This window comes from Plectropomus leopardus, chromosome 13, assembly GCF_026936395.1.
Source record: "Plectropomus leopardus strain MGB_pleo_1.0 chromosome 13, ASM2693639v1, whole genome shotgun sequence".
In the NCBI taxonomy this organism is placed as follows: Eukaryota; Metazoa; Chordata; class Actinopteri; order Perciformes; family Serranidae; genus Plectropomus; species Plectropomus leopardus.
Genome location: NC_142188.1, coordinates 29,580,826 through 29,595,673, shown reverse-complemented (window position 1 = coordinate 29,595,673; position 14,848 = coordinate 29,580,826). Strand labels below are relative to the sequence as shown.

The following is a 14,848-nucleotide window of genomic DNA, read 5'->3' as shown; positions in this document are numbered from 1 at the left end:
TTTAAGTATGCAGTAATTGTGCAAATGTGTTAAAGTGTGTTTTTGGAGGGCAAACTTGCAGGTTATCAGTAAAGCACAGTAGCTGGGTGTGTCAGGGAAGCAGCCCGAAATGTACACATAGATGATAGAATTGTCTGAGAACATCAACACTGCATCCACACATTCTTTCATTTAAAAAAAAAAGAAAAAAATATTTCATGAAAAATGATTAGTTCCCAATCTATTATGTTCCATTTTAGAATTTTTTACAGTCATATTTCAAGCACAAAAGTATTTCTACCACATTATGAGTATTATATTTTTCACATTTGTTTCATGTTGACTTTTAGCCTTTCTGTAAACATTGTGTGTTCATTTTGAATATTTACGCAGTTTTACAGGTGAACGTGCAAGAAAGAGATTTATGATGCTGTATAAAGATTATTAGACAATCATCTGCAATTTAAAAAAATGAGTAACTAGATGTTACTCACTGAGTGCTAGAAGCTGCCAACACACATAATAACTAATTCAATATAAATATGGATTTAGAGCTCCACCAGTGCAGCTTCCCACATGCACAGCTTGAAATCTAACCATAAAGTGTCCCTAAGAACAGATGTCAGTCCTGACATGCTGCCGCTGCTGTTTGCTGTGTGTTTGTTTTGTGTGCACTCTAATAAAACAGTTCGATGAATGGCGGACCTTTATAGATCAGAGTCCAGTGATACTGGCAAACACACCTTTGGGGCCTGGGGAGGGGGACTGCACCGCTGTACAGGAGTCAATGACCATAAAGTCATTGAGATGACAAAGATCGGACTCTTCACACAGTGGTGAGCAGGGTTGACATTGTGTGCAATGCATTGTTGTATAATACATTGTCACCAAAGAAAATTTGGTTAGGGAAATTCACATCCTCTTTCACACAGTGTGCAGGTTGGCAGGTTTTCATGTCACTTATCAATTACGTAAATAGACCTAAATTAGATTGAAATAAATTAATATTCATATTAACCCTCATTTTAAATGATGCCGCGTATGAGCAAAGACATTTAAATCAGTTAACAAGCAAACAAATAACAGTTAAAATAGAGATAAAATAAATATAAAACAACAAACAATAATAGCAATGTAAATAGATACAAATAAAAATACAGGCTAACAAACATGTTATGGTGGAAAAGTATGATAAGAAGCATTTATACTCAGTTAAAACAAGATCTGATATAAGTCACTGGAGGTGGATCTGGAATTCCAAAAGGGACTGTACTACAGATTGTTTTCCCAGGAACCATCATGACCCTCATGCTGTGACAAGCCCTTAGAGGAAGCCACCTTTCACTTGCGGAATGTTACAAGGATCTTGTGTTAGTAAATCACATACACCTGAAGTGAAAGAGATCTCATTACTTGTGTCTTCTGCCGAATGTACCGGTAAAACAACTGTATCCTCTGAAAAGGAAGGTGTTCAGATCTTTTAGAGGGAATTCAGAGGATTTCACTGTTGAAAACTGGTGAGTGCTGATATTTTAACTCTGTTTCCTATTCTGAAGTGTACATTCATTTTGAGGTTTGACATTTAAAAGACTGATAAGGTGTTTTAATGATCATTGGTATATCTCATCACTACCATTTAAATATGGCTAAACGTCAATATTTTCTTATACGAACCGATTCCAAAAAAAACGCGACACTGTCTAAAACATGGATAAAAACACAATAGAATTCTCTGCATATTCTTTTCAAACCTAATTACTGAATTCAGTACAAAGACAAAATATGTAATGTTCAAACTGATAAACTTGTTTTTTTTTAGAATTCATTCTCTTTCTGAATTCGATGCCTGCGGTTTGGTACAAAAATGTTGGCAAAGGTATGTTTATCACTGCATTACATTATCTTTTCACTTAACAACACTCACCAAGTGTTTGCTAACTGTGGACACTAATTGTTTAAGTTTTGAAATTCTTTCCCATTCTTGATGTACAACTTTAGTTGCCAAACAGTCTGGATTATTATTGTCATATTATGTGCCACACATTTTCAACAGGATTCATGTCTTGGCTGCAGGCCAGCTAGTCTTGTTCCTGCCCCTTACATTCTAAGATTTGTACATATTCTCTTAGTCATTTGACAATATTATGGCTTAAAATCCTAGTAATTCTGCACTGAGAAAAATTGCTTTTAAACTGTCAGACTATTTGCCCGTGCAGATTTTCCTTCTAACCCTAGCATGTGATGAAGATGCCCATGTCATACGCAGTCATGATACTATCATCCATTACAAATTTACCAGTTTACCCCAATTTCTTTTGTTTCCACATTTAAAAAAAAATGTATTGCAGCCATTCAGAATGAGTGTATATTTAAAAAAAAAACAGTAAAGCTGATTAGTTTGAACATTAAATACCTTGTCTTTGTACTGTATTCAATTGAATATATTTAGAAAAGGACTTGCAAATAATTGCATTCTGTTTTTAGTCATTTACTACACAGCCTCCCAACTCTTTTGGTTTTAGGATTGTATATAAATTAGGGTTAATCTATATTTATTTATTTAAATCGCGTTAACCACAAGCCAACATTTCCATCTTCAAGAGGCTGTATCTGTCTGAGTTTTAAAGCTAGAGTGATGATACTGCTATCATATAAAACTAGAAGACCTTAATAATCCAGTGATATCATGCCATGCTAGCTTTTCAGTAAGGAGGCTGAATAACACTCTAAAATAAGGCTAAATCTTGGTGATGGATAAACAGCATGGAAGCATGGTGGCGTTGTGGTTAGCACTGTTGCCTCACAGCAAGAGGGTCCCTGAGTCGAACCCGGATTGGAATGGGGTTTGATTTATGGGCGGGGGCCCTTCTGTGCGGAGTTTGCATGTTCTCCCTGTGTTTGCGTGGGTTCTCTCCGGCATCTCCAGCTTCCCCCCACAGTCCAAAGACATTTGGTGACCTGTCCAGGATGTACCCCACCTTCCGCCCGATGACAGCTGGAATTGGCTCCAGCCCCCCGCGACCCTTATGAGGACAAAGTGGTTACGGAAAATGAATGAATGAATAAACAGAATGGCCATTGCCATTTAACAGGGGTCCCTTGACCTCTGACCTCAAGATGTCTGAATGAAAAAGAGTTCTATGGGTACCAATGTGTCCCTTTTCAGACATGCCGAATTTATAATCATCTCATGCAGTTGTTTGTTGTCATTTGATTCATAATCAAGACAATCTGGAAAGAATTACTTTACCTGTTCAATATGAACTTCATAACTGTTTTGTAAAACAAAATAATGGAATTGAAAATGTGAATTAGAAAAGCAATTCTGCGATTAATAACAATTTAAAAATAAATTGTTTGACAGCCCTAAAAATAGATGGGAAAAAGACAGTTCTGTTATAATTATTATTAGCATTACTAGATGGATTTTGTTACATCTGGACGAAGCCAGGCTAGCTGTTTCCCTCTATTTCTGGCCGTCATGCTAAGCTAAGCTAATTGATTACTGACTGTAGCTTCATACTGACTGTACAGACATGGGAGTGGTATCAATCTTCTCATTGCACTCTCGGCAAGAAAGCAAATAAGTCTATTTTTTATTTTACATAAACTAATTTGGCAGATGCTTTTGTTGACAGCAACATACAAATGAGATTCAGTCAAAGCCAAAGTAGATCAAGGAGAAGCCTTTCAGAATAAGGGGTGCAAAATGTTAAAACTTTTGCTTTGAATGATTAATCCATGAAATATTACTGTCTATAACACTTTCTCTCCCTCTCTTTCTCTTCTCCTTGAAAATGTCAAGATCTGCTAAGAATTAGGAACAGTGGAAAAGAGAGATCAGACTGCATTCATGGCCAAAATGGATTTGGTTACCAATACCACAGAGGCAATAAATATGAATAACAGTGTCATCCATTGCCCATCAAACCAAAACTTTGAACCTTTGATCCTGCATATCCTCGTGATCATTGAGGTGATTGTGGGCCTGCCAGGAAACATGGTCGCTTTGTGGATTTTCTGTATCTGCATAAAGTGTTGGAAACCACACACTCTCCTCCTCTTTAACCTGGCTCTAGCTGACCTTCTGCTCCTCATAAGCGTGCCCTTCCGCATCCACACTGCTCTCCAAGGTGACCACTGGGTGTTCGGACAAGTCTTGTGCCGCGTCAACCTCTTCATGCTGGCTGTCAATCGCGCGGCCAGTATTGCATTCATGACAGTTGTGGCACTGAATCGCTACTTTAAAGTGGTCCATCCGCATCACTGGATCAGCCGTATGTCTTTAACTCAGGCCTGTTGGACTGCAGGTCTTATGTGGACTGTTGTGATTGCAGTTCGGTTTCCATTGTTAACCACCAACCTCCTCCTCCAACATGGCAACGTCTCTTTGTGTCGCAGCTTCAACGCCTACAGTGTAGTCCCTTTGCCATTAAAGATACACTATGTGGCTTTCGTTGCAGAGTTCTTCCTGTCCTGGTTCCTGATTCTGTATTGCTCCGCTCATATTGCATGCTTTCTGCACAAACAGCAGAGGGACACGCAAAAAAAGGTGCGGAAGGCAATCCAAGCGGTAGGGGTGATCAGTTTGGTGTTCACCATCTGCTTCTTGCCAAGTATCCTCACAGGCCTGGGTGCGCTGTGTGTCCAGTATTTCCACCCCACGAACTGCACATCCTACAATCTGATCACCCAGCTCTTTATGATCTGCCTCGGCTTCACCTACCTCAACAGTGCTCTGGATCCTCTCATTTACTCTTTCTCTAGTTCCATGTTTCAAGATGCCCTCAAGAGCTCCATCAGTTGCCTGAGCCTCAAGAAGAAGAATGTCAGACCAGTCAACAACCAATAGCAAAAAATAATACAATATTATATGACTTTTAATGGGTAGACTACTGAGGATGTTGAAGAGTCTTGGGGAAGATACTGGACCACTCTGAAGACAACCCATAAATGAAATGGAGTCACTGTTTATTAGGATGCACAATGGTATTGGCCGATATCTGCCTTGTTGATGGCTGTCAACTTATCTGTAAATACCATGGCATTAACACACATTACAGTTTTACAAAAAATGGGGATGGATGTTCTTCACATTTACATCACTTTATTCTTAGCTTTGAGTCTGTCAGACATTTATCACAGCATTTATGCTATAAAGTGAAACGCTGCATAGATGTAAGTGTGTGGAAATCTTTTTTTTGTTGTATTAAATTTTACGCTGGCAAAAAGCAGGGCTCCACACTAACGGTTTGAACAGCAACTTGGTGCTGAGAGCTAGTTAACATAGCTGTTAGCAGCTGCTGGCTTTCTCTATCTCCTTAGCACAAAAGGGGGAATAAATAACAATGGAAAACAGAATGAACATCAACAATAAAACTTCAGTAGCCTATTGGTATCAGCTAATGAACAAATTATTATTTTAAACATTTGTGTCAGTGGGTCCAGAATTCCACAATTTGTGCATGCCTAACTGTTTAAGTATTTAACCACAGTATTTTTTTCTGGTTTATGCCCCAGTCTGAGGACAGGAGTGCTGCAGGGGAATGTCCTGACAGGTACAGTTCTGTGTCTGCAAGTATTGACAATCACTATATTTTAAGAAGGATCTTTGTTATAACATCCACAACGTCAGATTCTTTACAGAAACCAATGGTGTTCCTTCCTATTATGTTGAAACTGTATGATATGATTATACATTTCAATAAAAGCATCTTAAGTGTTTGTGTTAATTAGTTGGCATTTATTGCATCTATTGCTGGGACGTGTGTGTCATCAAATACCAAGACTGGCACAACAATCCGGCAGGGACTGGAAACTGGCGCACAGTATTTGTAGCGAACAGGAGATGGCTTGACTGGAGACCGCTGTGCTGGCTGCAGATGATTCACAGGTGTGCTGAAAGCTGTGGAGTGTGATTGAGGGGGGAAGGGAAGAAACTGACAGACAGATAAAACCAAAATACATTAAGCACACTTCATTCAAACAAAGGTAAAAATAAAAAAAAATCAAAACAACCACATACAACTGTTACAGGCAGAGTCATGGAGTAGGGGTTGTGACATTTTCTTTCTATAAAGGACATCGGTTGATTCTGTGATAACAAAGGGATGACAAGTACTGTATTTACATTATATATTTACCAAAGGAAAACTTAATATAGTAGTCACTTTTTTTTACACACGCAACCCTCAATACTTTGTTCTGTTTTGGAGGTTCTACTATTAGGCCTATACCAGGCATACTTCTTAAGGTAAATATTTATCAAAGAAAAACTGTGTGTGTATATAACCTGCCATTTCAAAAATGATGTTCTAAATTACTTTATTATCATAGTTTATGGTAATTGATTATCAAAGAAATTCTGTTTACATATATATATATATATATAACCTGCCATTTAAAAATAACAATGCTAGTTCTAAATTACTTTATTATCATCGTGGAGAAAATTCCCTCTCAAAGTCAGATGCAGCTGATTATGGAGCACATCAAAATACCACCATAACTATAAGCAAGACAGCAAACATACAATACTTCAGCGCAGTCTGTACAGTGACATGCAAATGTTTAAAATAGACCAAAGAGTAGGCTAGGCTATAACATGTGGCAGTAGGTATCCCTAAGAATTCGAGAAGATAAACAAAAAGACAGAGGTAAGATAGATAGCTAGAGGGATCATTATAGGCTACAAAATCCATAAAGCTATGTATTGGGAGAGGATAAAAATCTTATATTTATTAATTTTCATCTTGTGCCAAACAACACTGCTAACAATTGTTTAGAAGAATCTGTTAGTAGCCTGCATGACCACTACAAATGGTCAGCAATAGCGTTCCTCTGTATTTCAGTGGAGACTTTCAGCGGATGTCTTATTGTGACGTGTTTTACTTTGAAAATATCAAGGACGGGCTGTGTTTCCTGTTGTCTTCCAGCGTACCGCTGGCTGTGAGCATGGCATCATTGACCCGTCCTTCTGCTGTAAGCCCGAAAATCAGCGGAAAGTAGCACGGAAAAACATGACAAAGTACTATTTTTTCGATAGAAATCAAGATATGTTCATATTATGACATTACTGTTGTGCTCGTTTACGCTACTGACTAGTTATGATAGCGCTAATATTTCACTATTATTCAATCCGCCATTGTCTTTCTGTACTTTGATACTGAGGTAAACATGAACGTTTGTGTGGAGCTAGTGTGATAGCGTTATAAAGCGAAAACAATAGAAGTAATGTGACAACATTAAATCCGCTCGTCCGTGTTTAAAAACCCAGCTGCACCACGAGCACAGTGAGCTCCAGTGGCGCAATCGGTTAGCGCGCGGTACTTATATGACAGTACACTGTAGAGCAATGCCGAGGTTGTGAGTTCGAGCCTCACCTGGAGCAGTCTTTTGACATACTAATTGTGAGTGTTTTATTTAAACATATTACAATTTGAATTACCAACTACTACTCACAGTAGAATTGATATGGTGTTTTATAATGACTAACCCATAACTTAACGACAGTTAGTGCAGTTTATGCAGCTTGAATTATGAAATGCAAGGTTTTTATTACAGACAAAGAGCAGTTTAATAAAAATAGAAAATGAATGAAGGATTTTTTAAAAAATATTTGGAGGCTGTGTAATATATTATTTGCAATTATTTTCATACTTTTGATCACTATTTATTTTTCTTTTAATTAAAAAAAAAATTAGATAAAAAACAAACAAAAAAATTGTCATTTATGCCTTTATTAATATTCAGTCATGTCATTTAAGTTATGACTCTTTAAACTCTCAAGATGTATTTCATTTTAACCGAAAACAGGGGGCAGTATCTCTCCATCACTGCAAAAAAAAAAGACTTTGAAAGTATGGTGAAAAAACATGTCACTTACAGTTGGTAATATGCTGACTTCATGTTTACATCATATTAAAATAAAATAAAACAAAACAAATTAATAAATAAAAAGCAACAATAATTATGTATTTTTGTGATTTGATATCCATTCAGAAATACTATAATTAAAGATGAATATGATATCTCATATCCTTGTATTTGTCTGTATTGTACATTTGATATAGACAGATTGGTGTCATAAACCTGCTTTTGTTTTGGCCCAAGTTTCCAAGACTCACTTTTACCCTGCCACCAATTTATCCAGTTAAAAACATTATATTATTAAATTAATCTCATAAAGACCATAATATGGTTTAAACCTCAAAATTCTCATGATGATTAGATCACGAGTCAGTGTTTAAAGTAAGAGAAGTGTTAATAATGGTTAATAAACTATTGATTTGACTCAACACTTTGCTGTCGTACCACTAGAGGACGTTATTGTCCACTGTTTGGACGTGCTGGTGTGTTTTTTTTTTTTTCTGACACAGATGTGCGTGCTTGAATCTGACTGGCTGTGTCTGCTGTTTGAATGAAAACAGTTGCTCTTCCCGTTTCTGCACTCTGTGTATTCTGCATGTGCTCTCATGTCTTACAGTTACGTTTCACACAAGCCCACTTTATCATCTGCTGGGATCTTCTGCGAGATGTGTGCATTTGAATGTCAGAATGACTTTTTTTTTAATGCATATTGATGAAAATGTGCCTTTTGCACTGCTGCTCCTGCATATATAAGAGTTAAACGTGCAGAATTATTTTGGTCATACTGCCATGCTGTCCATGAAGAATACTTTAGAGCAGTGCAGGAAGAACGTTGTGGGATATTATGCATGCATGGATGGAAAAGGGAATGGATATGATTTGATGCAAACCTCAGTTCAACATACACACACACACACACACACACACACACACACACACACACACACACACACACACACACACACACACACACATGCACACACTGGTTTCAACAGTCTTAACCCCAAGGTGGATGAGTAAGATGCATGTCATTGGCTATCACTGGGCTAATGTAGAAAACATGGTCTGCTTAGAGACTTCAACTTGCCCCATAATGATCACTTGAGGCCAGCTGCAATGTGCATGAGATCATTTTGCAAAAAAAAGTCAGTGCGTGTGTGCTCGTGCTTGCACAGTGAGTGTGTTGATTCGGATGCAAAGAGTACTCCATTACCCTCTCAAGTAAAGAGTAATTACAGTTTTCGTACGTGTGAGATGGAAAAGCTCACATTCAGGACACCACTGTGACTCATCTGATCTGACAAACATACTCTTTTATTGCTGTCCCTATCATCACTGTGCCGTACTTGTTTATCCAAACATTAGCAGGAGTCTTTTCATCCTTTGTCCCCCCCGCCCCCCTCCTACGGCTGACTCTTCTCTCCTCGGCCCCCTCCGTCCTCATAAGATTCAATGTCTTAGTGCACATCAGAGTGAAATGGTGGATAAAATATGAACTCTTATCAATATAGGATAACAACCAGTAACACACATGATTACAAGGATGCAGGAAATTTTGGGGATCAAAGTGATTTTTTCTCTGCATTCCTTTATTATTGAAATGTCTTTCATTTTGTCAAAGTAAAAGTCCTCTGCTATATGTATGTATTCATGTCTTTATGTTTTCAGTCAGTGTTACTTGTCCCTTAAAACTATAAAGTTAGATAAATAGGAAGAGGCACATCTACCAGGTAGTATATATGATAAGTATTATATATATATAAGCCCGAGTCCATCTGTAACACTAACTATTTTTGGGCCCATGATTTGTGAAAGCAATTTATCAAGAGACCTTTGTAAAGTATTTAACTTATGAGAGATATGTGATTTGTGTATGGTATTCTCCCTTTTGTACATACCAATATTTTCTCCATACACCTTTTTGCACTATATTTACATTAAGCTTTGGTACGATATTGTGGATAATGTATTTCTTTTAGCTATTTATTATGTAATTATGGTAGGTCACATGACTTGTATAGGCATCATGGGTATTTTAAATGGTGACTTTCATTTGCAGATCAGAGGGCAGAGGAAGAGCTGCTGGCTTGAAACATTACTCTGCAATAAAATGCAAATAGATATATTCATTTCAAGCGTAGTAACTGTCACTGCCCTCATACATCCATGCATTATTTATGTTGACACAGACACAGCTAACAGATTGCACTAGAGAGCAGAGTAAAAAGTTTCAGACAACAAAAAAATGGGGAAACAATGGAGGGGGTCACAATAACGTACCACATAATGGTGGCAACCTTGAAAAAGTTTCACCATATTACAGATTCTCTCTGTTGCTCCAATTTTGAATGCCTTCGTCATCTCCTATGGTCATATTTTGAACTACACTGCCTCCGCGATCTCAACGGGGTACCCTACTGCTCAGTTTCATCTGTATCCATAAACTTTAAGGCCACATTTAGACAAGAACGGCCCCACTAAAAACAGAAATGTCTTTCCTTTGCATTTTTAAAAAAAATCTGTGTTGATGTAAAAGTGTGAAAATGATCTTCATGTATACGGATCCACAATCACAACTGAAAATGCAGTAGTGTGCATGTCAGGCCAGTAGCTGGTGGGGTAACTTTGTAATGATGCACCACAGAAGAACATCATGTGCATGCAGAAAGTGTGTCACTGTTCTCACAGGATCTGCGCATTGCCGGTTTGCACGGGTGAAGAAGGGGTTGTATTCTCAAAAGATTAGACTCTGGAAACCGGTTTCAAAAGTTTGCATTTTCAGGCCCTCAAAACACTGCTATCACATGAACAAAAGGCCAAACCACAGCAAAAGTTTCACATTTCATACAAGAACTGTTGCCTTGTAAACAGTCCATTTGAAAATGTGCACTAATACAGACTTAATGAACAAAGAGTATGAAAAGAAGGCTCTATCCATGTCTGTATCTACCGTTAAGAAAAAGAACGAGTTCTAATAGAAGCTACTTAGTGTGAAAATTTTCTGTACTTTGCTAAATACTGAGGGGTATATGACCCCTGCGCCCCCTGAAATCTAGGCCCATGTGTGATTATAGGAATTATGATGTGGAAAAAAGTTAGCAAAAAGAGGGTGCTAATGCTACACTGTAAGTCATTTTAAATTAAACCAATGACTCAGCATAGTATATGTGTTAGCATTGAGCTAACTGTGCCACAGAAAATGCAAACATTTTAGCATTCATGAGGCCAACTGTCTCTCAGTTGCACTGGATGCTGAAGTGTTAACATTGAGTCTGTTGTCGGTTCACGTTTTCAAAATTAGCTGCTCAAGTGTGAGCCTCAGTATACTGATATACAAAACTTTGTTTTAAAAGTTTGTTACCATAAGGTTCATATCAACTAACACACTCCACCCGGGACACATTTTGTCTGTGTGTGAAGTATGTGGGTCATTACGTCTTTAGCTGTACAATAGCTTTGGTTTGTTTGAATATACAGTGTGTTGATCCATATCGCTCTAATGGAGACGAATAATTGGGGTGTGTGTGTGTGAGTGATAGTGTCATTAAAAGAGAGAAATTGTGATGGGGCGATGGGAAGGGAGGAGTGAGAAAGTGTGTGTGTGATCATGAGAAAGAACCACATAATCTCTGTGTGTGTGTGACGAAAGAGAGGCCTGAGAATAAATAGAGCCCGAAGGCATCGTAACTGCGAGTCTGTAGGTGTTGTAGCAAAGCCTGTTCTCATATCTCTGCCCCGATCTGGCCTGCAGCATTAATCACCTCCGCTCATTACCCAGCCTTATCCATGCGCATACACTTTGCACACACACACACACACACACACACACACACACACACACTTTGCGCACACACACTAATGCTACAGAAAATGCAGTCATTCAAGATTAAAGCATCACATTCAAGATTAAAGCATCACATTTACCACCACTGATTTTATCTGATAAATGATAAATGCATTTGGCATAAATGCAAACCACTAGTGGTTAAAATAAAGCTTTTATTTACCCATTAAGACTACCAACTTTGGGTAACACCTGGATCGACATCAGCTTTCTTGCGCTGCCTTCAGACGCCTTTCACAAGCATTTAAACATCAGAAACTTGAGAACGTTGGTTTAATAGCTTTTAAAAACACAGGAAGAAACATAATGAGCAACCTGGCAAGAAATGTAGAAAAAGATAGGTGAAGGTGGCAAGGAATGATTTGAAAATCAGCTGGGGAGGATTATTAGATACATATTGTCATAACACCTAGGGGACAATTTCCAGAAAACTATATATATCCAGAAAATTATATATATATATATATATATATATATATATATATATGTATATATAATATGAACAAAAAAGCACCTTCTTGAGGTTTAAGTTTCTCTTTTTCCCATGTAATTTTTTTTAAAGAAAGTCAGCCAAATTGCTCATGTTCAAAGGGTAAACTGGGAGGAGATACATGCATTGAAATTCCCTTGAAATGTAGCAAAAATATAGATATTTCAATGACCTCAAGCTCCAATGCAGCATTTCTGTGTTGTGAAAGACGTCTTGCAAAAGTACATTAAGATCTTTAGATCCAAGTCCGCCCCCGACCTGTTACTAACCACGCAGCTATGTGTCACAAGCTATAATTCACATCTGCCTTTGGTTAGCGCTCACTCACTATCTCGCAGTCTGACAGCTCCCAGGCCCAGCTGTTATGTACGGCGGCCCGTAGGCTCTGCTCATTACGTGTGAAGGTATAATTATTATCATTATTGTTTTTTTTCTCTCCCCCCTCCACAATTCACTCAACCCCGGAGCGACATCACTGATGAAGCGCCTGTCGAGTTGCCAAAAGGAAGTGATGTCATTTTGCCTGGACGCACACCAGCAAACTTTGAGGTCAAAGGTGTGTCTTGTCAGAACGGGAGACATGGGCGTGTGAGTATGTGTTGGATGTAACCTCCAGCCGTGGAGGGTGAGTGAGTTTTGGGAAAGACGTGATAATGTCTGGCTCCGAGGAAGCCAATTACGGAACTGTTCTTCTTGGGAAGTGTGTGAATTTCAAAGGTCATATGGTGAACAATTCCCAGATGGGTCATTTACATTTTTTTAACCTCTACTTTCTATCCTAGGATGAGGGGTTGCAGCCAAAAGGTTTTTAAAGGAGAGTTGCACTACAACAAACTACTGAAAGGGACAGCATACAAAATTACAGTCCAGGAGGTCCAGCCAAAGGACAATGAGACAGAGGACTTAGCATTTTGCCAAAGACAAACAATACAAGTTATTCTACCTAATATGTCTGAATTGCCTTTGCTTTGGCAATGTGTACCTTTTGTCCAGCAACACAAGGCGGATTTCCATTAACCGTCAAATTGTGTAAATTGAAGTTGCAAATATAAAATATGTTTAATTGAAATTTTTGAAAATACGATTTAAGTGGGTGAGTTATAAAAATGCATCACCTGTACAGTAGTCATGATTGTTGAAAACAGCTATAGAGACCATAATTTATTTATTTCTGCTGTAAAGCTGGGCATTTCAACATGAGCGTCTATAGCGCAAATTGAAATAACAAAAAAGTGCACGCCTAATGGAAACATGTCAATTTTGACAAAACTCCCATTTATCACAAAAAAGATTTCCAATTAAGACGAACTGAAAAATATTTTGCAAAACTGCAATGGAAACGCTTTTTTTTTTGCTTTTCTAGGTCACATGATGCTATGGCTATGTGCTTGTTGGCAGGAACTGGCTCCCTCATGATGCAACAGGTGCTACAAGAGGTGTTATTGCATCACATAACTCATCAAAAGTTGAGCGTATCATCTGCAAGTTTTGAATCCAGAATTCCTTGCCTTTCTCACTCCCATAACACGCCTATGGCGCCTTGGATTGGAAATAGTGACGGCTAGTGTGATGGCTGCAACCTGCTGATGTTTTGATCATCCATCGCCATGCTTCTTGGAATGTTATCGCAAGAGGAGAAGTTGCATAGCATCACTCAGTGGAAACGTAGTCAACTGTTTTTTTAATCGACATTTCAAACATATTACTTAGGTTTTGCTCAAATCCATAATGGAAACCAGCCTTGTGGGGATTGACTTGCTCCTGGAGCCAGCCCTAAGTGGCCATTAGAGGAAGTGCAGTTATTGGAACTTTGGCTTCATCTTTAAGGCCGGAGGATGAAGCTTGATTTTGGCATATACCATTCACTGAACTGAGACACAGCTATGGGTTTTATCCTGAAATGACTGTGAAGTAAACAGTGTAGTACTTAGCAGTTCACAACAAAGTTATCTACCTGGAATGTATGTGTGCACAAATCAGACTGGCCATTGCACTGTGGTGCCAGATGATGTTTCTTCATGCTGCATTTAAAGTTTAGCTAAGTTAAACTGTTGTGTTAAAGCCCTCTCTGTTTGGATTCTAACTGTGAACACAATTATCTATCTTGAAATGAACGAGAAGGTTGTGTCTTGTGGCACAGTGCTATTCTTAGTCTGAAACGACCTTATCACCCCAAGTCACAACAACTGCCAAAGATCCACGAGGCTAAGGTTTTACCTATAGCTTAAGAAGAGAAATACCCGGGTATGTGTGTGCTTATATGTATTATCATGAAGACGGGAATTACGAAATGTGACGTTACATGCTAAAATATAAGTTTAAAGGGTAAATAGAGGCTGACAGTCTTCTCCACTGCAGTTTGCTTTGTAAAGTTCTGTAGACACTAAAAATAAATGAAAGTTCGCTGGTGACTGCAATGTGTGCTGTGCTCTCCCTCTCAGGAATAATGAAAACTGAATACAGCAGCAGGTGGGAGTTCAAAAACTTACGCACTTCTCCAACTTTTACGTGGACTGGACACAGTTCCGAGCCCAACGAGCCAGACGCACTTAAGAAGTGGAGTGTCTACAAGTGTGTGTCTGTGTGTGTGTTGAGGACAAGGGTGCGTAAGGCCAGTTGGCTGTCTTCCCTGCTGCACCTCCTTAACCTAATTAAACATCCCTCCA

At 38.5% G+C, this 14,848-nt stretch overlaps 1 protein-coding gene and 1 non-coding gene across 2 annotated transcripts; both read left to right on the top strand.

Annotated features, from left to right (window-relative positions):
• Window positions 1–1,299: 1,299 nt before the first annotated feature.
• Window positions 1,300–5,704, top strand: LOC121954941 (hydroxycarboxylic acid receptor 2-like). Its single transcript, XM_042502693.2, has 2 exons — window positions 1,300–1,496; window positions 3,785–5,704. The coding sequence occupies exon 2, from the start codon at window positions 3,833–3,835 to the stop codon at window positions 4,829–4,831; it is 999 nt and encodes a 332-aa protein (XP_042358627.2). The 5' UTR covers window positions 1,300–1,496; window positions 3,785–3,832; the 3' UTR covers window positions 4,832–5,704.
• Window positions 5,705–7,275: 1,571 nt separating this feature from the next.
• On the top strand, window positions 7,276–7,369 carry trnai-uau (transfer RNA isoleucine (anticodon UAU)). Its single transcript has 2 exons — window positions 7,276–7,313; window positions 7,334–7,369. It is a non-coding gene; the product is annotated as a tRNA-Ile (tRNA).
• The last annotated feature ends 7,479 nt before the right edge of the window (window positions 7,370–14,848 follow it).